This window comes from Sciurus carolinensis, unplaced genomic scaffold, assembly GCF_902686445.1.
Source record: "Sciurus carolinensis unplaced genomic scaffold, mSciCar1.2, whole genome shotgun sequence".
Taxonomy (NCBI): Eukaryota; Metazoa; Chordata; class Mammalia; order Rodentia; family Sciuridae; genus Sciurus; species Sciurus carolinensis.
The window spans coordinates 310,901-337,461 of NW_025920241.1; the positions used below are offsets into that span (position 1 = coordinate 310,901).

General features: G+C 37.7%; 1 protein-coding gene across 1 annotated transcript; it reads right to left on the bottom strand.

Annotated features, from left to right (window-relative positions):
* Positions 1 to 608: 608 nt before the first annotated feature.
* Positions 609 to 2,943, bottom strand: LOC124975295 (non-histone chromosomal protein HMG-14-like). Its single transcript, XM_047538066.1, has 2 exons — positions 2,819 to 2,943; positions 609 to 789 (listed from the first exon to the last, which is right to left on the bottom strand). Exons 1-2 carry the CDS (start codon positions 2,941 to 2,943, stop codon positions 609 to 611), a joined length of 306 nt encoding a protein of 101 aa, XP_047394022.1.
* Positions 2,944 to 26,561: the final 23,618 nt, after the last annotated feature.

A 26,561-nucleotide genomic window follows, 5' to 3' on the forward strand; every position in this document is an offset into this window, starting at 1 on the left:
GTACCAAGTACCAGTATCTTTGAATGCTGCTGTTATTTTGGTCCCACTAATTCAAAACGTTGTCACACACACTACATACTCAAACTTTCAATCTTTCACAGCACATTAAAAATATTAGAAAAACTAAGACTTCCATGGCCAAAAATGTTACAGAGTACACATGATTCTGACAGCAATGATCCAGGAGTTGTCTTCTTCAGGAAACAATTCTACTAAAAAACACAGGAATAGAAGTAATTTACAATATTCAAGACATTAAATGCAAGACTGTGACTCCAAACTGCCATTTAATATGCTTTGTATTGTAGGATATAAAACTAACCCCCCACCTATGGAATGTTAAGCTGACACCCAAGAAAATCCAAGTCTCCCATATTTCAATATCACACTATTTTCTGGTTGTACCCAAAAATAAACAACCAGTAAATGATTTCGCTTCTAAAAAAAATCATTCACACTTAAAAAATGGGATGAGGTGGGATTCCCTCCTTTTTAAAAGTGTTTCTAGAGCTACTAAAAACACTTGCATTTACAAAATTGTTGATAAAAGTATTCCTCTGGATTATACAAGAAGGGAAACGGGACCACTGATAGGACATGGTGTGTGATTAATCAGACTTGGCTTCTTTCTCTTCTGCTTCAACAGAGACGGGACTCTCCTCGTTTTTAGTTTCTCCATTTTCAGCAGGTAAATCTTCTTTTGTTTCTTGGTTAGTCACTTCAGCCTGTTTTCCCTTTGTTCCCCTTTTCCCTTTTGTTTGAACTTTTTTGTCAGAAGATTTATCCTTTTTTTTAAAATTTATTTATTTATTTATTTATTTATTTCTTATTATTATTGTATACAAATGGGATACATGTTGTTTCTCTATTTGTACATGGAGTAAAGGCATACCATTTGTGTAATCATACGTTTACATAGGGCAATGATGTTTGATTCATTATTTTTCCCTTCCCTCCCACCCCCCACCCCTCTTTTCCCTCAATACAGTCCTTCTTTCCTTCATTCTTACCACACTCCTTATCCCTAACCCTAAACCTAACCCTAACCCTAATGCTAACCCCTCCCACCCCCCATTATATGTCCTCATCCGCTTATCAGCGAGATCATTTGTCCTTTAGTTTTTGAGATTGGCTTATCTCACTTAGCATGATATTCTCCAATTTCATCCATTTGCCTGCAAATGCCATAATTTTATCATTCTTTATGGCTGAGTAATATTCCATTATATATATGTATACCACAGTTTCTTTATCCATTCATCAACTGAAGGGTATCTAGGTTGGTTCCACAATCTGGCTATGGTGAATTGAGCAGCAATGAACATTGATGTGACTGTATCTCTGTAGTGAGCTGATTGTAAGTCCTTTGGGTATAGGCCAAGGAGTGGGATAGCTGGGTCAAATGGTGGTTCCATTCCAAGGTTTCTAAGGAGTCTTCACACTGCTTTCCAGAGTGGCTGCACTAATTGGCAACCCCACCAGCAATGTATGAGTGTTCCTTTTTCACCACATCCTCGCCAACACCAATTGTTGTTTGTGTTCTTGATAATCGCCATTCTAATTGGGGTGAGATGAAATCTTAGGGTAGTTTTGATTTGCATTTCCCTTATTACTAGAGATGTTGAACACTTTTTTCATATATCTGTTGATTGCTTGTACATCTTCTGTGAAGTGTCTGTTCATTTCCTTAGCCCATTTGTTGATTGGATTATTTGTATTCTTGGTGTAGAGTTTTTTGAGTTCTTTATAGATTCTGGAAATTAGTGCTCTATCTGAAGTATGAGTGGCAAAAATATTCTCCCACTCTGTAGGCTCTCTCTTCACATTGCTGATAGTTTCCTTTGCTGAGAGAAAGCTTTTTAGTTTGAGTCTATCCCAGTTGTTGATTCTTGCTTTTATTTCTTGTGCTTTGGGAGTCCTGTTAAGGAAGTCTGATCCTAAGTCGACAAGTTGAAGATTTGGACCTACTTTTTGTTCTATAAGATGCAGGGTCTCTGGTCTGATTCCGGGGTCCTTGATCCATTTTGAGTTGAGTTTTGTGTAGGGTGAGAGATAGGGGTTTAATTTCATTCTGTTGCATATGGTTTTCCAGTTTTCCCAGCACCATTTGTTGAAGAGGCTATCTTTTCTCCATTGCATATTTTTGGACCCTTTGTCTAGTATGAGAAAATTGTATTTATTTGGGTTTGTGTCCATGTCCTCTATTCTGTACCATTGATCTACCTGTCTATTTTGGTACCAATACCATGCCGTTTTTGTTACTATTGCTTTGTAGTAGAGTTGAAGATCTGGTATTGCGATAACCCCTGCTTCGCTCTTGCTACTGAGGATTGCTTTAGCTATTCTAGGTTTTTTATTCTTCCAGATGAATTTCATAATTGCTTGCTCTATTTCTGCAAGGTACATCATTGGGATTTTAATTGGAATTGCATTGAATCTGTATAGCACTTTAGGTAGTATGACCATTTTGACAATATTAATTCTGCCTATCCAGGAACATGGGAGATCTTTCCATCTTCTAAGGTTTTCTTTAATTTCTTTCTTTAGTGTTCTGTCATTGTAGATGTTCTTTCACCTCTTTTGTGTGATTGATTCCCAAGTATTTTATTTTTTTCGATGCTATTGTGAATGGGGTAGTTTTCCTAATTTCTCTTTCTGAAGATTCATCACTGATGTATAAAAATGCATTGAATTTATGAGCATTGATCTTGTAACCTGCTACTTTACTGAATTCACTTATGAGTTCTAAAAGTTTTCTGGTGGAATTTCCAGGTTCCTCTAAATATATAATCATGTCATCAGCAAACAGAGATCCTTGCCCACCACCTTCCTGTGATTGGTGTCCGCCTTGACTGGAGCAGGCTTAGCCAACAGGCGCCCCGACCTGCGCTTGGGCTCCTCCCTCGCCGCGCCTTTGGCCAAGCTGACCTTCCTCTTGGGCATCCTGGCGGGGTGCGTGTGGGCGCTGAGGGCCACGGTGCTGGGGAGCCTTCCGAAACTGCGCTGCCTGGCCGCTGTGCTAGCTGGCCGCCGCACTGCTCCCGCCACCCAGTCTGCTGTGACCCGCCTGTTTTTTTTTTTATTTTTATTATTACAAACTGAATTTTGATTCATTGTACACAAGTGGGGTACAGCTTTTCACTTCTATGGTAGTACACAATGTAGATTCACACAATTCATGTAATCATATATGTACACAGGGTAATGATGTCTGTTTCAGTTCAGTCTCTTTCACCCACCCATTACCATCTCATTTCCCTCTACACAATCTAAAGTTTCTCCATTCTCCTTCTTACCGCCCAAAACCACCTGTTTTATATCATCATCCACGTATTAGAGAAAATATTCAGCCTTTGTTTGAGGGGGATTGGTTTATTTTACTTAGCATATTATTCTCCAATTCCATCCTTTTAACCGCAAATGCCATAATTTTATTCTCCCTTATAACTAAGCAATATTCCAACACACCACAATTTGTTTATTCATTAATCTACTGAAGGACATCTAGGTTGGTTCCATAATCTTGCTATTGTGAAGAGGGCAGCTATAAACATTGCTCTGACTGTGCCACTGTAGTATGCTGATCTTAATTTTTTGGGCATAAACTGAGGAGTGGAAAAGCTGGGTCAAAAAGTGAGTCCATTCCAAGTTTTTTGAGGAATCTTCATACTGCTTTCCAGAGTGACTGTACCAATTTGCAACTCCACAAGCAATGCATGAGTGTGCCTTTTTTCCCCACATCCACGCCAACACACACTGCTTGTGTTCTTGAAAATAGCCATTCTAATTAGAGTGAGATAAAATCTTCACATTTCTCTAATTACTAGAGATGAAGAACACTTTTTCATATACTTGTTAATCACCTATTTATCTTCTTCTGTGAAGTGTCTGTCCAGTTACTTAGCCCAATTATTGATTGAGTTCTTTGTGTTTTTGTTGTAAAATTTTTTAAGTTATACATAAATTTTAGAGATTAGTGCTCTATCTGAAGTGCCTGTGGAAAAGATTATCTCCCATTCCATAGGGTCTCTTTTCACATTCTTGTTTTCCCTGAGAAAGAGCTTTACAGTTTGAATCCATCCCATTTATTGATTCTTGCTTTTATTTATTGCTCTCTGGGAGTCTTGTAGGAAGTCTGGTCCTAAGCCAACATGATGGATAATTGAGTCTACTTTTTCTTCTGTTTGGTGCAGGGTCCTGAGGGCTGGTCACTGTTTGGTCAGGAGTCCCAAAGGCCAGAATATTCACTTTTTTAAAAACAGAATTGAATATCTAGAATGAGTAAAATCACACTAAGTACACATTTTTAAAAGCTAAAGAATGCCCTACATATCACCAAAATCAATAAAATGCAGTTTTTATAAGTGACAGAAAGAATCCATAAATACTTTTTCTTATAATCTTTAAAGATATAGATTACATTTTACATAAAATGTTCACTTTTTGAAACAATATTCAGCAGGATAAAATTAAGATAAAAGATTTGTCTTTTGGGTAGAAAAAGTCCAGCCCTAACTAGCTCCTCTTCCCAGCATTATAAAGGGGTTTCTCTAATATTTTCTTTTCTTTTTTTCTTTGACAACAGCTGTAGTCTAAACACTCCTCAAGATAGTAATATGATGGATCTTGTAAAAGGCAACATAGTCAGGTGGGAGAAACATCTTAGAGCAGAACACTGAGATCTGGATTCTCATTCTTGTTTCAACACATTTGGTTTGCATATTTCAAATTTTCCTGACCTTGTTTCTTCAAATGAAGAATGGAGATAATAAGAGTGCTTTACTTCCCCAGGATTATAGTGGAAAACAATTTTCCCAGAGGGGTCTCCAGACATTCTCTCTAGTGGTAGTGATGTCATTGATCTCTTATAACTTATCATATACTTATATGATTTTCCAAATTCCAAACCAGTTGCCTCAAAACTTTCTGCTAACTGCCAGTAATTTGCACAAATTTTGCAATATGAAAGAACAGAGCTAATTCCTCCAAGTCCCAATCTGCTCCCCTGGTACAACTCTCCACACCCCATCACTGAGAAAAGCAGAGATGGTTAGTGGTGAAGAATACAGGGTTTGAGCCCCTGTCTTTGGGAAAGATACTTTGGCTCTGTAAGCCTCAGTGTTCCCATCTGTATCAATGACATTCATCTGTCATCATGGGTAAGTTGGTGCTACTGTGAAAGACTGGGTCACAGTGAGTGCTCAATTCTTTGTAGGTATTGCTTATTTTTTCCTCTAGGGTTTTATATAATCTTGCTAGATTGAATAAACTCATGTGAATGGCAACAGAAAATAAAAATAGCCTCTCCCTATGTACAGTCAAATTCACACACCTTCAGGACACCTGGGTCTTGGAAAGGGCACTACTGGGCACTGTTAGCCGGTACTCCTTAGGGGCCCTCAATATGTTCTCAAAGAACAGGGCTCCTTTGTGCTGCATTTAATCCTTGTCTCCTTTCTTTCAAAGTGAGAGAAGGTGGAAAATGTGAGACTAGGGTCAGATGTAGTTCCTAATCCATCTGCTCCACTTGGCTGCTGTCATCAGGCCTCAGTTTCCCCACTTTTCCTTTCCTGTTTAGACTTGTGCAGGGTGGTATGTAAAGGTTAATTGGGGTCCAGTTATAAAGGTTAATGGGAGAGTTAATAAAGAGTCAAACACACAGGATGGCAAAGAGCAAGAAGCTCTCATGGGAAAATCAGTCCAGTTTATTATCTTTTCCAGGGTCAAATCACATTACACTAGGTTACATAGTACAGTTATCTTTGTTCATGTCCAGATGACAAAACTTGCTTGCTTCTCAGAGTCCACTAGAACCAAAAGTTATTATAATAAGATAATATTTCCAGGCCTCAAGGACCGAGGAGTTTCAGAGTATTTCTAAGTCATTCAAACAGAGCACCTATTGTGTCCTGAGGCATTTGCTCAACTGAAAGGACTTTTGCTCCTCTGTACATTGACTGATCTGAAATCCATACAACTCCCCCCCCTTTTTTTTGTATGGCCTTTAAAATAGACACGACTAGTCTTCAGTTCAATGAAGGTAGAGGGAGAAAGCAAGGCAAACATTGGCAAAAATAAGGAAAGTATAATAAGACAAATACCAATAAACATTCTCCAATGAAAAGTTCTTTGATCTATGTAAAATTTTGTAGCTATAAGTTTAACCAATCTAATAAATCCCCTCTTCCATCATCTTGTTTCACCTTCTTTAAATATCCTTAAGATGATTCAATTCGCTTATGATGTAACATCAGAAAATAATCAATAGCTGCCATATTATCAAGAATAGATTGATGATACAAATTTCAAAAGAATTAACATTTTTTGCTAAGTACTGAGGCACCACCAACAAGGATACAATAACACAGAAATAACACAATAACAGTCAGTATAGTTGTGGAATTCTGGGTAAGTTTGGCAAACAGAACTGTAACCAAATTTCCCAGGGTACATTCTAAATCCATCTTGACTAGCAAATGTTGAGCACATGTTGTTAAAATTTTTATATCCCCCCAGGTCACTAGATGATTAGAAAACTGAGGGTTTCTTGGGCCCCTTGTTCCTATTGGATGTTTCTTCTTTGAATTAGGGCCCTCTTCATCCAGGGTCAAATAGAATTTGGGAATCAGATTGAGAAGTCCTTGATGCCAACTCATGATAATGGATGGATCTCACACATCTGGCAAGAATCCAGACAGGACCTGTAGGACTAATAACAGAAGCATATACCCTTCACCATGAAATTAAATGTGCAGGGTCCTGCCATATTGAATATGGTGGAAATTGATATTTTACCAAAATCATTGATAGGGGTTCCTTAGGGAAAAGACAGAGGACCAACGATGTGTATTATCTTCATACTGTATATTAAGAGCATTTCTTGTGAACAAGGCAATATTGAGAGCATTATTAACATGAGCAAGACTATGTTCCCTTTTTTGTTTTCTTTTAAAAGGTACATTTTACGTGTGTGATGTGCATGCTCAACTAAAGCCTGCCCAGAAGGATTGTGAGGAATTCCATGGGTTATAATTTTATTCCATTGATTACAAAACTTAGCAAAGGAACTAGAAGATAAGTAGGGGCATTAGCAGTTTTAAATGATGAGGTTTGCCCATGGAGGCAGTGCAAAGGAGTACATGAGAGATACAGGCTGAGACCTTATCTGAACAATGTGCATTGGCCTATATAACACCTGGGGATGTATCTGTGATTACATGTAAAATGAAATAAGTGTGAAAAGGAGGACAATGAGTTATTTTTATCTGCCAAAGAGCATTATAATATAAACCTCGAGGGTTTACCATTTCCCAAGTGGGGAAACAAAAGGGTTTAAAATGAAAGCAATTATTAACAGTGATATGTGCCTGTTGAGAGGAAATAGAAAATAATTTCATTAAAAAATGAACATTTTGATGAAAAAAATGTGTGATACCATGGCATCTGAAAAGAGAGGATAAAGTGATTTCACAGCACCATCAGCACAAGCTTTTCTTCAGTGAGTTGTACAGAAATCTTAGTGTGGCTACATATATGAGGAAGAAATACTGGAGCTGTATAATCCTATAAAACAGATTGAAGAGTAATAAGCAGGGATAACAAATTAGAGTCCAAATCAGGTGACCAAATTGCAGAGGAAATACAAAGTTATCAGTTTGGCTATATACTGAGAATCTGTAATGATGTTTAATGTTGTGGGAAACATATGAAGAGCCAAAATAATTGCAGCTAATTTTGCTCACTGAGGAGAAGATTGAGGGAATATGTAATAATGAGTCCATTTTTTATCAGTGAATATAGATAATAATCTTGTTGTGTTCCTCCATCCATATAGACAGTAATACCACTGTAAAATGGAATGGAGGAGAAGAATATAACCACTGTATGACATACAAAATTTGATGATGCAGTAAATGCATACAGCTTTCCTGTAAAGATTATTAGAGATAAAGAACATTGAGTGCTGGGATCTATCTATAAGAACTGTAAATAACTTCTCATTAACATGCTGAAGAGCTGCAGTGAGTGAAGTGGATAACTGAAAAAAAAATGTTGGGATTATGTTGTTTTCTCAACAGCTGAAAAAAAAGGTGACAACATATCAGTAACTAAAGAAATATAAGGTGGATCCCAATTAAAATGTCTTAATAGTTGCTGTAAATGAACTAAGAAGAATTTGGAAGAAAGAATTTTGGAACATGAAGAATGGAATAAAATTGGAGTATTTTAAGTCCTAATTAGTTAATAGGGATTTGTCATTGAATATTATCCCTTGAGAAGAATTAAAGGCATATGAGACCAAACTTGAATGTATATTACACCAGTGTAATCAGAATCAATCACCTAACATGATTTAGGTAAAATATCAATTTCCACCATATTTAATATGGCAGGACCCTGCACATTTAATTTCATGGTGAAGGGTATATGCTTATGTTATTAGTCCTACAGGTCCTGTCTGGATTCTTGCCAGATGTGTGAGATCCATCCATTATCATGAGTTGGAAAGTGCAATGATAGGAGCTTTGTGTAGCTCTCAAAAAAGTCCATTGTTAAAAGTTACTATAAGGCAGGCAGGAAACTGGAAAGCAGAGCTGGTGAAACAGTGTGGCTGTATAGCATAAGTATTTCTCCCTTTCCTGGAGCTGTGTACCTGAGATGAATTTCAGAGATAATAGGACTTTTGCACAGAGCCTTCTCATGCAAGGCATTGCCACAGCAGCTAAGCATCCTGTTCCCTTGCACAGAAACATTCCCGGGCTCTGGGCATGCCACAGCTATGAGGTTATCAAAGATACCCAATCTCAGTCACTGCTCTCCTATACTCTGTCTTGGTTCTCCATAGGAGGAGTTGGGCCCCATGGTGCCTCTTGTTCCTAGGAATGAAAAAATATTTGCATCAATTTCTCATTAACAGTTACACCAACTTTGCATGTCACTACCAAGCACAGAGACTGTGGGTGGGTGCAGGGCCCTTCCATGGGTACATGCAGGGGCAAACCCGCATGCTCTGGATCCAAGACCCACAGTATTCCCTCACTCTGCCTTACCTGCATGGGTTCCACATGGCCCATAGCACCTGGTCACCCTGTCCATGCAAGCCAGGCCTGCAAGCCCCACCCTGAGTGTGTCCTGAGATGCAGCTGCCTGCAGTGTCCAACCCAGTTCCCTAGTTCCAAGCCTGTGTTGGAACCTGCCAGATCAGCACAAAATTGCAGGCAGGTGAGAGGGACTGAGTCTGGGTCTGAGCCACCTCTCTGGGCCATCTGCTTCGGCACAAGTGGTGCAAGTGAAGGGATCCTGAATGTGGAGTCGTGACTGCTGCCCAGGGCGAGGCGACAGTGAGCCAGCACTCTTTCTTCTCAGGACTGGTCAGGGTGGGGGCAGGTCGGTGGTGGCCACCAGGAATGGCCAGACAACTGGATCTCCAGCAGGGCAGCCACTGTGTCCCTGCCCACTTGGCACCGGGGCGCAGGATCCTCGGTGGTTTGATACAGCATGGAGCACCCCAAACCAGTGGACTGGGAAGGCTTCAGGAACTCTCCCCGAAGCGACCTAGTGCCAAAACCTGGGACACTGGTGCAAGTTGGTGGGTGACAAAATTTAGCCCTGGCAGTTGCAGATGTTGAGCCTTGCTGGTGCTTCAACTACTATTATTCTGGAAGCCCTCAGAAAGTTGGTGTGTGCTTGACACTGGCGCCACCAGGGGGCATGGGCCTGTTTGTGGGCCAGGCTCTGTGGATGGGGGTGGGGGTCACAGGCCGGGGCATCACCCGAGTGGCATAGTGTTGGTGTAGGTCGAGTGAACTCTCCATCCAGGGTGGTCTCCGGGTGTAAAAACAAGAACTTGGTGAGCATGAGCTTCTGGTCCCGCCTTTTCCTCAGAGTCACTGGGTCAGGATGATGCATTGCTAGGTCTGGAGGCTGTGGGTTGGTTAATGTGGTGTACCTTTAATCCTCAAGGCATCCACAAGAGGAAAATTGAACTAGTGAGTGTGTGCCATGTTGTTGCTTTTTTTTCCCCTTAATTAAAGTCATGAAAAACATTTAAAGCTGTGACTCCGCCCTCTGCTCCTTTGAACAATGTTGAAGACCCATCCTATTACTCCTGCCTGACTAAGAATCTCTTTTGTCATCTCCAGTCTTTTTTATTCTTTGGGTTAACACAAATATACATTTTAAGTTACATTTGATTATTGTTTCTTCTTTTAAATTTCCAGGAATAGTTATGTTTTGGTTTTAACTATTTTGCTATGTGTTAAAGATCAAGTTGGTCAAACAGACCTTGTTCCTATCTGTTGTTAAGAGTCAGCTGAGTTTCCACAGGGGACACTCATGGAGAACTTGAGTGCAGCTTATTAACTCCTTTAGTTCCATTTGCTAGGTAGGATCTCCTTGATGAGGTGGCTTCCTTTGGAAGCATCAGGGATGTCTCCCTTTTTCAATGACCCTCCTCTTTGCAGCAGGTAAACTGATTGGCTTTTCATCTTCTAATGGTCTCATTAATCTCCCTTATTGGGAGGTCATGTGGCCCAGAGTTACAAAGCTCCTTACAGAAGTTCTCTCCTTCCCTGGATTCAGGCTGACTCAGAGGGCAAAAGGTCAAATATTGGTTTTCTTGGCACCTGTATTTTAATGTAAATCTCTAAGGTTGATCTTAAGTATTGAGCAAACCAGTCTCACCAGTCATAAAGTAAGAGTACTGGGCTTTAACTTCAATGTTTATGACTTTACAGCCATTTACCCCCTTTTACTTAATTGGGATGTATATTATCTGTCCTCTACATGATGGCTTATTATCTCTAATTTAGGTACTTTGTTCTTGAAGCAGTATTTCTTGAAAACATTAATCAGGCAGCAATTATAGAGTTTACAAGAAAAATTTAAAAATGAGATTAACAAAAGTAAAAATTTATTTAGTTTGTGTAATAGGTATCTTGAATTTTGGTGAGCTATGTATTATATTTCCTGTTTGAGATTACAGTAATTCTACAATAAAAACCAATATTTTGAATATAACTTTAAATGAGCTGAAGACTGGCTTATTTTGGAGCCACTCTGTTACATAGTAAGGTGGGAGACAGAACCTTATCTCAGGTAAGGTGAGGCTTTTCACAAATCTTAGTTAAAGTGTTCTAGTTCTGAAGCTGATCTTTGCCTCCTCTTTAAACATCATTTTACAAAGTTTACATCTGTTGTTTCCAGAGTCTACATAAGTGTAAATTAACATGATATGACATTACATCCAAAACATAAATGAAGGAGAAGTTTAGAGAGCTTTTAACTTTCCTTTTGTGTGGCAAAATGCTGTTGCTTCTATGTTTCATGATGTTAACCTTTAAATAAATCAGGCTCTCACTAACTTTTATATTTAATACATTTACATTTATTTTTTTATCTCAGTATAAAAAGTAACATAAATTTTCTATATACCCTATTGATAACAGGTCCTGTTATAGAACATTAAGTGATATAAATAAGTTCCCAGTAACATTTACTATTCTTATAGGTTTAAAATTACCATTACAGACAAGTTTAGTTTAGAAAACAGCAGCTTGATAAATTTCCTGCTTTAAAGACATGTATACCTGGAAGATATGAACACATTTAATATACAAAGAAGAGTGGCCATTACACAATTACCTTGACATTTCTATGTTAACCAAGTTTGACTTTAAAGAAAAATTTAGACTCTATAACAGTACAATACTCCAACTGTTGTTGTTTAACCATCAATGTATAAAACCTAAATTTTAAGCCTAATTATTCTAAAGAATAAAACTTAACAGACACAATGTTAAGAGTAAATTAGTGTTTTAAGAAATCCTTTTTATTTTAACATATAGATTTAACATTGGTTTATATTAACCCATTAATATTTGACCTTAGGAATAAACCCTAAATAACTTTAACTGATTGTCTCACATACATCTAACCAACTTACTTACACACAAACTTGCTGAAATTTGCCCTTTACTTACACACAGACTTTTCAGCACATACTTAGACCCTCATGTATTTCATCGCACAGAGACTTTCTTACCCAGAAACATTTTTTTCCTTCTACTAAATATATTTCCATATTTAAAACCTCTTACTTTCTTTCCTATCAGTTGACCCCTTTTCATTCACATTTTGAAAAACACCCATGAAATTTTTGAATGTAGATGAACTACTCCATTTTAATAAGATTAAATATATATTTTTTTATTTATAGTACACTAATTGAAACACAGTTGAACCTTTGGATCCCCTTTGTATATAGAATTGTACCTGTTAGGACATAATTCCCAGTAATCTTGTTTTTAGTAATGACACAGAGCAATTATAAACCCTTTTATATACCAGGTTACCCCATAGAATTTAAGGAGTTAAGGGTACTCAGTGTTATTTAAGTTAGCATTTTAATTGTGTAACTTAATCAGATGTCTCTAACAAACACATTGGAGTAATCTCATATGTGTCAAATCTACTTATTTTAGTGCAACAACCAAATATCAGACAAGTGTATTGAACAGTATTTGCCATCTATTTTCTGTTGAAGAAAAGTCATAGAAATAATGGATTAGACATTTTATAAACATCAACATTTTATTAGTTTGACCACCTAGAGAGGCTTGACTTAAGTAATTTTAAACACATTTTACCTTCATTTGCTTACCCAATTTAAATTAAACCTTTTAAAATCATGTTAATTAAAGGTACTTGAATCCATTTTCCAAATTTTAATTTCATGAGTGCTCATTATTTGTGCCAATTTTGATATCATGTGCGTGATATTTTGATGCACATATGTAGACAGACAACACAATATCAGACATAATATACACATAACAAAAGAAAAAGCATTGTAGTTCTTTGTAGGTGAATCTCCATTGCAATATCAGATGTTTTAAAAACAAATTTTAGAGTTGAATAAAAAATAGAACTGATCAGAAAAACATTAACCTAGGTATGTAAGATCAAAATTATGAGCTCGAAATATATACCATTTAAGAAAAAACAAGAATACTAGAAGAAAAACTGTTAGTGGTCATTAATTATAGTATGAGAGAGTGAGAAAAAGACAGGCAGAAGGAAGAAGAGAGGAAGAGAGGGGGAGAGAGAGGGAGATGGAGAAAAAGAGAGAGAGTCTTAAACCATTTTCCTATCTTTAAGTCCAGAATTTTAAAATGGACTCTTTTTTTTTTCTTCAGTCTCAGGTTGGTCCCTCACTGAGCCTGCTAACTTACATTCCATTGCAAGGGAAATTACTGCCTAGGAATTTTTAACCCTTGTTAAGTTCTTAGCTTGGGTTTGGTTGAACACGTGAGGGCTATTGCCAAATCCTTGAGGGAACATTTTTTAGGTTAATTGAGATTCACCATCTGGTACCTTAAAGATAAACAGAAATTGTGATTGAGAGTCTAGGGTGTAGAGAAAAAGGTATCTTTTAAATCTAACATCATAAGTCTAGGTAAGATACTAAAATTTCTTAATGAAGTTTACAGAGTTTGGAGGTGAAGGAGCCCAGCCACTTCTCTATCTGGTAATGATCAGAGAGGGAGAAAGGAACATGGACTCTGAACTCTCTCTCCACAACAGCAAACTCCCATAGGAAAGTTAGAACATGTGCTTGAGACATCATGGAAGGAGGACTGATAGCATGGCAGATATAAAAACAGAGTAAGGCAAAGGAGACAGAGGAGCAAGGTTCAGTGGGGCCTCTGCTGCAGGAAACCAGTATGGGGATAGATCACTATCTGGGTCAAATCAGAGAAGGAGAAGGGATTAGTAGGGGAGAAGAAGCCAAAAGAAGGTGTTCAGGTTTTCAGGAAGAGCAAAGACTCACAGAAGTAGTATGCCACTAATGGCCATTTTGATTGATTATCTGAAGATACTGTGGCCAAATATCATTACACATCTGAATAAGTTTTGGTGGCTGTAGGCCTGGTGAAGAGGTTTAAGATTATCTGTAGACACCTGAGCAGTGAATCTACCAGAATGGAGAACCCAGATCCCATGGTGGAGACTGATAAATAGTGAAGCATCTCAGGCATCCCAAGGTCAGAGACTAGTTGACTGGAGACAAGAAGGCAGCACATGATGGGAGTTGTCACCCCCATCAGTGTGTGCCAGGAAAAGGGCAAGGGGGTTAAGAACCTGGTGGCAGGAATTTTGAGAGAAAAACTAAAGAGGAGCATCAACAAAGAGAGGGAATCTCCACCATAAACTTCGGGGATTCGCACATCAGATAAGATCAACTAAAGGGGCCATCTGTAATTGTAAATGTCATGACTGGGGAAACCCCACTCCTCAACTGACTCAAGAACACTGGATGACCATTGCTCATGTCTTACTTCAGTAGAGGAGTGTTAAAATTGACCTATGGGAAACTTACCAATCTGAAACTGGTGGTGGATATGCAACCAAGCATCAGGCCAAATGGAATCTGAGACCAGCATTAGAGGGTGTGGGGCAACAGATTGGATTCCACTCACCTAAGTGGCAGTAGAAGAGCCCATCCAAATCATGGCACAAATTAAAGCACCCAGAAACCATTCCTGATGTGTAAATGCACACAAGCAGACAAGTATTAAGTAGACAGGTAGAGTGCACACAAGGGTGTGAGAGAGAGAATGGCGGGGGAGCTATTGTTAGGTAGTAGAATTTTGTGGGTTAATAACAATCTGACCAATGATTGACTAGGAAGTTTGTGGGCTAAAAATCTAGGTTGTAAAATAGTGGGGGTCGGCAGAATAATGGTGGCATTAAAATGGCAGATCTGATGCCAATACCATCTATAAACAACTGAATACAACCCTTCCGGAAAGAGGAGGAGGGAAACACAGGCCATATAATCCTCACAGGTGGGAGGGAATACAGGAAGCTGAAGGACACAGCTGTTATAATTTTCTTAGATGAGGGGTCAACAAACATGTTTCTCAAAGAACCAGAGAGCAAGGAGTTAGGTTTTCCAGGTTTCATGGTCTCTTCCACAACTGCTCATCTCTGCCCATAGAACTGGAGAAGAATCTCAGCCAAGATGTAAACCAATCAGTGATGTACTCCTATAAAATTTTTACTGAAGAAACACAAAACAGGCAGAGGGTGGGGACACTGGTAGATTTGCCTCTTGGGCAGTAGTTTGAGTAGAGTAGCAGTAGTAGTAACAAAAGAAGTAGAAAAGTAGTAGTAATTGTGATTTGCACATGCTATTCAGAACAAAACCCCATTCTTGTAGGAAAGCAGAGGGAACATGATATAAATGGGCAGTGAGCAATGCATGGATCAGAACTGAGGCAGATGCAAAATTTAAAATGATATCTGGGAGACTCTAAACTGTGATTTTATCTATGCCTTTATTGCCTCAAAAATGTTCACCTCATTATACAGGAAATTGAAAACTGGAAGATTGTTGACCTGTCATCTACTCAGACATACTGAGATTCTGCAGAAGGAGACAAAGTCATGGAAGGCCAAGAGGCTTTCTAAAAATCAATTGCTGAAAGCAAAATGAAATCTATCTCTTGGTTCCTGTGCACCACTACTATACATGCTTCCAGTAGTAAGAGCAGCAATTTAGTATATGCAGAGCACTTATGAATTGCTTTCAACATCTCATTTATTCTTCATAACAGCCCTATTATAGAGACAAAACTGAGTTCTCTGGTCTACATGTAAGAAATGAAGTCCAAAACAATAATTGATTTGCCAAAGATCATACAAACAAGAGGAGGTGGAGCTGAGATGTGAACCCTGGTTTGTTGTCTGAGTGCAGGTTCTGCCCCATCATACTGTACTGACTATGGCTTCCTGTTTACTTCCTGCACTTTAGGGCTTGAGGGAATTGCATTACATCCCTAAGGAGTACTCAGTAGTCTCTGCAATTTTGAAGTTGTGATATGCCAAGCTTGAAGTGCACAGCATCAAATATGAATTAAGCAGTGACTATGCTGTCATCATAAAAATCATCTATGGTCTTAAATTAAGTTCTTAATGCACTGCCTGCCCCCAATAACAGCTATAAATAGTTTCTACAGGAGTTCCCTTTTAGGAACCATCTAGTTTTGGGGAATAAAATGTTTTCTAATAGTGTTAGCAGTTGTCATGTATCTCCTCCCATTCCCATTCTCTAAGCTCTTGAATAACTGCAGATTCACAGTATTAAGTAATAATAATTCACAGATCCTGTGTTCCCTTTACACAGTTTCCTGAAGTTCTAACAGTCTGTAAAATCAGCACTGGACTCCTGACCAGAAGGCTGCTGTGAAAGAGTCAAGGCAAACAATTTTCATGGCCACAAGTCTCCTTTGATCTGCCCTTCTATAGTCCACTCACTTTGGCACTCTATTACTTCACTAATGCCCAGTAATCTGCAGTTTTTATATTTCAATAATGTTTTATAAATGGAATCAACAGCAAATTCTTTTAGTAATGACTGATACATTACTAAGAGAAATACTTTGAAAATAAATTGAGTTCTGTTCACAAAATATTTCAGCCTTGCCTAGCATTTATAAGATAGTTAGCTAATCTTAGATTTTTTTAACTTCCCCTACTTCTTTTAAGATGTAGAAACTTTAACAGTAGTAAAGAATAGACACAATTAAAATAAGTCAAGTTTTGTACCCCCAGGAGCTATAAACAGGCAGGGTGGCCAACCACATTGGTTTGCTCAGGGACTAAGAAAACATTCACTGTTAAAACCGAGACAATCTAGGATAAACTGGGCTGAGTCGCTTACCTTACACTCATACCTACAACCTCTAGACATACGGCCTAAACAGTCTTTCTTTCCTCCACATATCCTTTTTGGTGGTAGTTGAATCCTTTAATACTAGCAGAAATTTCTAATAGAAAAGATTCACAGTAAAGCAACAAAACCAGGAGACAAAGGAGATAGTTCCCAAGCATAAATCCTATTTCTTAAACATTTTCTTTAGTTAAAAATATTAAAAGAGGTAAAGGTATGTATGAAACAAGTTTCATCTTCTTTATTCCCCACCTGAAACTACTCCATTTGGAGACAAAAACATGGATTTTCATTTCTGTGATGTCAGATGATTTATTTTCATTACAAATCATACACTAGAAATCAGTATTATTTTACTTGAGACACAGCAAGGTTCAAAACATTTTACACTCTAATAGATTTTAAAGTATGGGAACATAATTATTTATTAATTATGAAATTAAATGTATCACTTCTAATTATGAAAGTCCAAAGTGAAATCAAATGGGTGTAGTTGTTTCTGATGCATATATGCACATATGTGCAGTCACACACACAGGTAGATTACATAGCTTTTGCATGTTAGCATGAGACACATGTGGAGGACACAGAGGACAAAACATTTGTTGTTGCTGCTGTGTACCTTCTTCTCTGACCCAGATTCTGAGGTTGGGACCCTTCCTTTCACAGCCATCATCACAACCATCCTTTCTCAGGAGCACGAGAAAGAGGATCTGGATCACCAGTACTTTCTCTGTCTGCTAAAACAGGGCCTTGAAATTGACAAACAGCATCTAGGAGACTTGTCCACAAGGACAGGTTTCACTTTCAAGGTTAATGTGTAAGGCAAGGAAAGGAACCAAGGAGAAGGTAATGTTATCAGTCCCAGTTCCATACCAAGAAACACCAGGAATTTTCTATGAACTTGTGATCCTTCTGCCTCAGCCTCCTGAGTTACAGGGATTACAGGTATGTGCCCCATGCCTGGTTCAGATAATATCTTTAAAACCTGCATAAGCTACAACTCATCTCACAGAATTTCAGTACTAATTCATCAGTTTCTTTCTACATACTGTTATTGAGAATTTGGACTCTTGTTCACAAAAGTATTAAGACAATAAGTTTTACACATATGGATGGCATGAGGGTAATCAAATTTATAAAATAAAATTTTTCTTTCTTAGCATTGCTTGAACTAACATCAGAAAAATTCCACCATTGTCCCTACCTTTGTTGGAAACACTCAAAAAAGTAATAATATAGAAGCCCCTCCCCCTGATCCCCAGGAATTTGTTCCAAGACCCCCAATGGATGTCTAAAACCATGAGGACTTCTACCACCCCCCAGGGATCTTTCCTAGGTAGCTTCAGTATTGACACAAAGTACTGGAGTTAATCAATTCTTCATGTTTTATGCACTGGTACATCTTTTGCATCACTCTCCATATGCTTTGGAGCTATTATTAAATAAAACAAGATTATATGATAAAAAATATATAATACTGCAACAATCTGATAACATGGAGGTGGCATATACAGTATGGAGGCACCGGACAAAGGTATGATTTATGTCCTCAGAGGGATGGAAGATGATTTCATCCTGAGAGGTTGAGTCATTTGTCCAAGAACACTTGCTGTGGTGTGTCAGAGACAGGATTTGAACCCATGCAGTTGGATTTCCAAGATCACATTCTTAGCTACCATTTTGATCATTGACTCTTTTGAATATTTACTAGTTATATATTACTAAAAATGTTAATAAGAATAGTAAGATAACAAATTTTACTAAATCAGGGACATTTTCCATGAACAATTCAGAAATAGTAATTTTAAAAAATTTAATCACTAGGTACTATTCAAAAATCTCATGATTGCCACAATTATTTATTTCTTAACAAGGTCAAAAAATGACTAAATTGTACTCAGGGCATTTACACTTTATTCAAATTCATAGAGTGTAATTGATGGACTTCAAGCACTAAATAAACCAGAGAGTCCACTCACAATAAAGGATAGAAGATAAGCCAAAGGCAGGTTACCAATGCCTCCTTTCTCTTCAAATTTAATTAGCATGAATTATTGTTTCACATTTATTTATAAAGATAAAAGTCTTAAATTTAACTGAAATTTACCTCAGTAAATTTAACCGATATACAGCAGTTTCAAACGAGATTATGATTTCTCTTTCTTTGTCCATTTTAAAATTAAGAAAAATCTAATGAAAGCACTGAGAGTAACTTAGTTGTTCAATGTACCTGGCATGATAGATTTGCAGAGAGAATGCCAAATTCTACAAAGCACAGGTAAATGATAACTTAGATCACTAAATTAGGCAAAAATGGTTTCTCAATGATTTTATAGATTGAAGGATAGGTGTTAAAAATACCATGAGCACAGCCTTCATAAAACTGACTTTCTAAACACCAAAATAACTCAGCACAAGCCATTCTCAAATTTGGTTCATGTATTAAGTTATAAAACACAGCTATAAAATATACACATTGTGTATATCACAAAAGGACATAAATTATCTCTCAGATAAAATAATTTGTCTCTTCTAATAATGGGCAAGTTTAGACTGAAGAAAGAAAGATCCATGGTCTCAAAAGCTAAGAAAATTCTAAAGATACCTCCTCTCTTATAACCTTCCAAGGTAAAACAGTGCAATACCATCAGCAAGCAGTAGAACCAAGCATTAAGATATGAAAAATTATTCTGGGTGAAGCATGAAGTAGTGCTTCAATCATTGTCTACTTTTAACGTTCTAATCTGTCCACAGAATATTTTTCCCCAGGGGGCTTTTCAATTTATAACTTCACTGAGGGTAGAGCTAGACATTTTCTCAACCAGGTTGTGGAGCTGAGTCTCTTATGTTCAGATTTTACCCAAAGATATTGAATGCTATAAAGACAGGCTCCCCAGTACCCTGCTCTCTTCTTCTCATTTTTCTTTCTCATGCCTCCCAAAATCTGCCTCTGCTTTGCTGATTTCTTATTCATTTTTTTATACTGAATTCACTTCCTATTGACTCAAGTCTCCTCAACAAAGCAGGAATTGCTGAAAAGTATACTTCCTGGTGGGTGCATGCCACCATGCTCCCCTGATACCTTCTCCCCAGGCTGGACCCTTGTGGCATCTTATCTCTGTCTTATGAATATAGATTATTGTAGCTTGCATCTCTTCTTTCTAGAATCTTCCCTTTGAAGGGCTTTTGCACTAACATGGTTTCAAGTACTTCCTCCACACTGATGAATCCCACATTTGCTTATCAAATCCCAGCTTTCCTGCGAGCTCTAGACTTGTGTATATGTAAATGTCCAGTTAATCTTTCTGCCTAGGGTTTTCATATGTGTCTCAAAACCATTTGAATCCAGATTTCTTAACTTTAGAGAAATGCATACCAAAGAGCTCAAATCAGGCCCTGACTCCACTATACACTCTTTAAGATCTGTTCATTCTCATTCTGACAAAGCTTTTTGATGTGTGCAATCTAGTTCATTTCTTCTACACTCTTAACCAAGGCTGCCAGTGCCAATGGACAGGACATATGCAGAAACTTTCCAAGAATTATCTTCCAAATTGACCCTTGCATTTCATTATTGAAACAGCAGCCAGATTTTGTTAAACCAAATCAGATAATAGCACTCCACCTGCAAGAATCCAAACCTGTTTCTCACCAAAAAGATTCAGGTGACTAGGGCCTTGCTCTTCTCACCTGGGACACCCTCCTAATAGCAATGCAGTCACTCTGACTTCCTTTCAGACCTTGGAACTCAACAGACTCCTGACAACCTTAGCTCCAAATGGTTTGCCCAATGTTAAGTCCCAACTCTTTGTGTCACTGGGTCTTCTTTCAAATTTTGGTATAAATATTTTATCCTTGGGCAGGGTTTCTCTGATTATTTGATTACATATGTGTGTTTGTTTTGTTCATGTTTCACATTGTACCTTTATCAGACTGAATTTAGTAAGAACAGGAACCCGTGGAATGTGACATAAAGGAGGAATCTGACAAATACCTGTTGAAGGAGGGAGTGCCTTTTCTTTACTCCGAATAACTCAGGCCAGAAAATGGACCAACGAAATGACTCAGTGAAGTATAATGATGACCAGCAAAAGGCAAGAGGAAAGAAAGAGAGAGCTGATTTAAGGCCATGGATGTTGCCAAAAGGCCATGCACTGAATATTACGTCTGTGTTAAATGTTCAGAATGAACAAATCATTGAGACAAAGTCTTATAATTTCTGGAGCTAGAGAAGACTTATAAATGAGAATGACTACAAATGGAAACAGGGTTTTCTTTCAGAGTAAAGGAAAATTTCTAATAGGCAGTGGTGTACATGCACAACAGTGTGGATGTGCTAATGATCGAGAACTGGAGAAGAACACTTCACAAGTCAAATTCATATTGGGAATATCACACCTCAATAAAGCTGTTATTTAAAAAAAAAGTACACGAGATGAACTGCTGTGAGGCAGCTATAGCCCGCTAACTAGACCACAAGACCTAAAGACTGATTTCATTTTATTGATCTTTTAATCTGCAGAGCCTACTATGGAGGTGAGAATTACACACTGAATATAGCCTGGATCCTAGGGACCATCTTTGAAGCAAATACTCAAACCATTAGACCTAGCTAGGCTTTGGTCACTCTGATTATAGCAAAGCATGAACCCTCATGAGACATGATTTCCCAGATAAAAAATTTGGTAATTCCCAAAAAGACTCCCAGATTTCTGCCAGTACTTGATAATTATGCATACATATAGAAGTTCTATGTGGTGGGGAGTCCAGCTCACTATCCCTGAACTTCACAAAGGGAGAAAACAACTTCCTAGAACTTAGAAGTCTGCACTGAAACCTGGCTGCAAATGGCATCACAACACCTGAGACCTGACACAAAGTGCCTTCTGCCACATTGCCACTCTTGTGGCAAAGGGAGATGAACTGTGTCACAAGCATTCACAAAAATGACCAGAAAGTTACAATTCAGTGGTTGAGGTTTATCCCAAGATCCACCTTTAATATGTAATTTGGCTTTAATTGATCTAGTCATTTTCTTTCCCTCCCCAGTTATCCACAACATCTGTTTGAGAAGACTTCCTCTGTTTTCCTTCATAGTATGCCATGAAGAATGAGAGAGGTCCTGCAGACTAGTAAGAAAACCGGTTGACTCCACATCATTTCAATGGGCTGCCTATCTTATTCAACCATAAAGAAAAATAATATTATGGTATTTGCAGATAAATGGATGGAGTTGGAGAATATCATGCTATGTGAATTAAGCACTCCCAAAAAAACAAAGGCCAAATGTTTTCTCTGATTAGTGGATGATGACATATAATGGGGGTGGAGGGATGAGGGGTGAGAGACAAATGGAGGAACTTTAGATTATGTTGAGAGAAATGAGAGGGAGGAGGGGGTTATGAAAATTGGTGGAATGAGACAGACATCATTGTCATATGTTCATGTATGATGAAACAAATGGTATGAATCTACATCGTGCACAACCATAGAAACAAAAAGTTATACCTCATTTGTGTACAATAAATCAAAATGGAGTCAGTAAAAATTTAAAAATAATTAAAAGATAAGATATGTTCATGCTAGACAGTCACAATACTGTGTACTCACTTTACATGTGAAAAATAGAATCCCAAAAACATTAAGATAGGATTTTCTAAAACCAGAAAAAAGATTGAGGAGGACCACTCGGTCTCAAGACCACTTTTCTCACTCTAACCCAGTATTCTCTCCATACTTATTCATATCCAACACACTTCCATTCACTCTGAAACAGTAATGTGCTCATGCACTTCCAAGGTCTCTACATCAGTGGGCACCCATCCTGTAACTCAGTGGTCAAATATATCAGCTGTTGCATTCAACCTGAGTGCCCTACCTTTATCTCCTTAACACACCTGATCCTGCCCATGACAAAATGATTTCTTTTTCCAGTCTATAAGCTTCTGGCACACCTTACCATGAACAGTTCCAATGCCCTGTCATGAGACACATATCAATTTGAGCTCCAAGTAGACCTCTTCTCTGGGATTCCTTTTCCAGGGATAAGAGAATAGCCTCTCCTATCATTCTTTATGTATGAGAATGAAACTTTGGTGGCCAATATTTCTCCCTGAACACCTGGAATAAGAAGAGATATAATCAGATCACCATGATAAACACTCTTTCTTTTAATTATTTTATTGTAAACAAATGGGATACATGTTGTTTCTCTGTCTGTACATGGCGTAAAGGCATACCATTTGTGTAATCATAAATTTACATAGAGTAATGCTGTTTGATTCATTTAGTTATTTTTTCCCTTCCCCCCCACCCCTCCCACCCCTCTTTTCCCTCTATACAGTCCTTCCTTCCTCAATTCTTGTCCCCCTCCCTAACCCTAACTCTAACCCTAACACTAACCCCTCCCACCCTCCATTATGTGTCATCATCCACTTATTAGCGATATCATTCATCCTTTGTTTTTTTAAGATTGGCTTATCTCACTTAGCATGATACTTTCCAATTCCATCCATTTGTCTGCAAATGCCATAATTTTATCATTCTTTATGGCTGAGTAATATTCCATTGTATATATATACCATAGTTTCTTTATCCATTCATCAATTGAAGGACATCTAGCTTCGTTCCACAATCTGGCTATTGTGAACTGAGCAGCTATGAACATTGATGTGGCTGTATCTCTGTAATATGCTGATTTTAAGTCCTTTGGGTATAGGCCAAGGAGTGGGATAGCTGGGTCAAATGGTGGTTCCATTCCAAGTTTTCTAAGGAGTCTCCACACTGCTTTCCAGAGTGGCTGCACTAATTTGCAACCCCACCAGCAATGTATGAGTGTACCTTTCTCCCCACATCCTCGCCAACACCTGTTGTTGCTTGTATTCTTGATAATCGCCATTCTAATTGGGGTGAGATGGAATCTTAGGGTGGTTTTGATTTGCATTTCTCATATTACTAGAGATGTTGAACATTTTTCCATATGTTTGTTGATTGCTTGTAGATCTTCCTCTGTGAAGTGTCTATTCATTTCCTTAGCCCATTTGTCGAATGATTATTTGCATTCTTTGTGTAGAGTTTTTTGAGTTCTTTATAGATTCTGGAGATTAGTGCTCTATCTGAAGTATGATTGGCAAAGATTTTCTCCCACTCAGTAGGCTCTCTCTTCACATTGCTGATAGTTTCCTTTGCTGAGAGAAAGCTTTTTAGTTTTAATCTATTCCAGTTATTGATTCTTGCTTTTATTTCTTGTGCTATGGGAGTCCTGTTGAGGAAGTCTGGTCCTAAGCCGACATGTTGAAGCTCTGGACCTACTTTTTCTTCTATAAGACGCACTGTCTCTGACCTGATTCTGAGGTCCTTAATCCATTTTGAGTTTAGTTTCGTGCATGGTGAGAGATAGGGGTTTAGTTTCATTGTGTTGCATATGGATTTCCAATTCTCTCAGCACCATTTGTTGAAGAGGCTATCTTTTCTCCAATGCATATTTTTGGACCCTTTGTCTAGTATGAGAAAATTGTATTTATTTGGGTTTGTGTCCGTGTCCTCTATTCTGTACCATTGATCCACCTTTCTATTTTGGTACCAATACCATGCTGTTTTTGTTACTACTGCTTTGTAGTAGAGTTGAAAATCGGGTATTGCGATACCCCCTGCTTCACTCTTTCTGCCAAGGATTGCTTTAGATATTCTGGGTTTTTTATTCTTCCAGATGAATTTCATAATTGCTTGCTCTATTTCTGTAAGGTACATCATTGGTATTTTAATTGGAATTGCATTGAATCTGTATAGCACTTTTGGTAGTATGGCCATTTTGACAATATTAATTCTTCCTATCCAAGAACATGGGAGATCTTTCCATATTCTGAGGTTTTCTTTAATTTCTTTCTTTAGTGTTCTGTAGTTCTCACTGTAGAGGTCTTTCACTTCTTTTGTGAGATTGATTCCCAAGTATTTTATTTTTTTCGATGCTATTGTGAATGGGGTAGTTTTCCTATTTTCTCTTTCTGAAGATTCATCACTTATGTATAAAAATGCCTTAGATTTATGTGCATTGATCTTATATCCCACTACTTTACTGAATTCACTTATGAGATCTAAAAGTTTTCTGGTGGAATGTCCTGGTTCCTCTAAGTATATAATCATATCATCAGCAAACAGGTATAGTTTGAGTTCTTCTTTTCTTATTCATATCCCTTTAATTTCTTTGGTCTGTCTAATTTCTCTGGCTAGAGTTTCAAGGACGATATTGAAAAGAAGTGGTGGAAAGAGGGCATCCCTGCCTTGTTCCAGTTTTAAGTGGGAATGGTTTCAGTTTTTCACCATTTAGAATGATATTAGCCATGGGCTTAGCATAGATGGCCTTTACAATGTTAAGGAATGTTCCCACTATCCTTATTTTTTCTAGTGTTTTGAGCATGAAGGGGTGCTGTATTTTATCAAATGCTTTTTCTGCATCTATTGAAATAATCATGTGATTCTTGACTTTAAGTCTATTGATATGGTGAATTACATTTATTGATTTCCTGATGTTGAACCAACCTTGCATCCACTTGATCATGGTGCACTATCTTTTTAATATGTTTTTGTATGCGATTTGCTAAAATTTTGTTGAGAATTTTTGTGTCGATGTTCATTAAGGATATTGGTCTGAAATTTTCTTTCCTCGATGTGTCTCTGTCTGGTTTAGGTATCAGGGTAATATTGGCTTCATAGAACAAGTTTGGGAGGGTTCCCTACTCTTCTATTTTATGGAATACTTTGAGAAGTATTGGAGTGAGCTCTTCTTTAAAGGTTTTGTAGAACTCGGCTGAAAACCCATCTGGTCCTGGACTTTTCTTTGTCGGTAGGCTTTTGATGACTTCATCTATTTCATTACTTGAAATTGGTCTACTTAAATTGTGTATGTCCTCCCTCGTTCAGTTTAGGCAATTCATATGTCTCTAGAAACCTGTTGATGTCTTCAAAGTATTCTATTTTGTTGGAGTATAGATTTTCAAAATAGCTTCTAATTATGTTTTGTATTTCAGTCGTGTCTGTTGTGATATTTCCTTGTTCATTCTGAATTTTAGTAATCTGGGTTTTCTCTCATCTTCTCTTTGTTAGTGTGGCTAAAGGTTTATCAATTTTGTTTATTTTTGCGAAGAACCAACTATTTATTTTGTCAATTTTTTGTATTGTTTCTTTTATTTCAATTTCATTGATTTCAGCTCTGAGTTTAACTATTTCCTGTCTTCTACTACTTTTGATCTTGGTCTGCTCTTCTTTTTCTAGGGCTTTGAGCTGTAGTGTTAGGTTGTTCATTTGTTGAGTTTTACTTCTTTTATTAAATGCGCTCCATGAAATAAATTTTCCTCTAAGTACTGCTTTCATAGCGTCCCAGAGATTTTGATATGATGTTTCTTTGTTCTCATTTGCCTCTAAGAATTTTTTAATTTTCTTCCTAATATCTTCTCTTATCCATTCATCATATAATAGCATATTGTTTAATCTTCAGGTGTTGGAGTAGTTTCTGTGTTTTACTCTTTCATTTATTTCTAACTTCAATCCATTATGATCTGATAGAATGCAAGGTAGTGTCTCTATCTTCTTGTATTTGCTGACATTAGCTTTGTGGCATAATATATGGTCTATTATAGAGAAGGATCCATGTGCTGCTGAGAAGAAAGTGTATTCGCTCTTGGTTGGATGGTATATTCTATAAATGTCTGTTAAGTCTAAATTATTGATTGTGTTATTGAGATCTATGGTTTCTTTGTTCAATTTTTGTTTGGAAGATCTGTCCAGTGGTGAGAGAGGTGTGTTAAAATCACCTAGTATTATTGTG

Bases quoted from the DNA above. Each gene is read 5' to 3' on its own strand.
- LOC124975295 (XM_047538066.1), bottom strand. From the start codon at position 2,943: ATGCCCAAGAGGAAGGTCAGCTTGGCCAAAGGCGCGGCGAGGGAGGAG. The intron at 790-2,818 runs CAAGGATCTCTG...AAATTTTAAAAA, and splicing joins AATCACAGGAAGGTGGTGGG to AAAGGATAAATCTTCTGACA.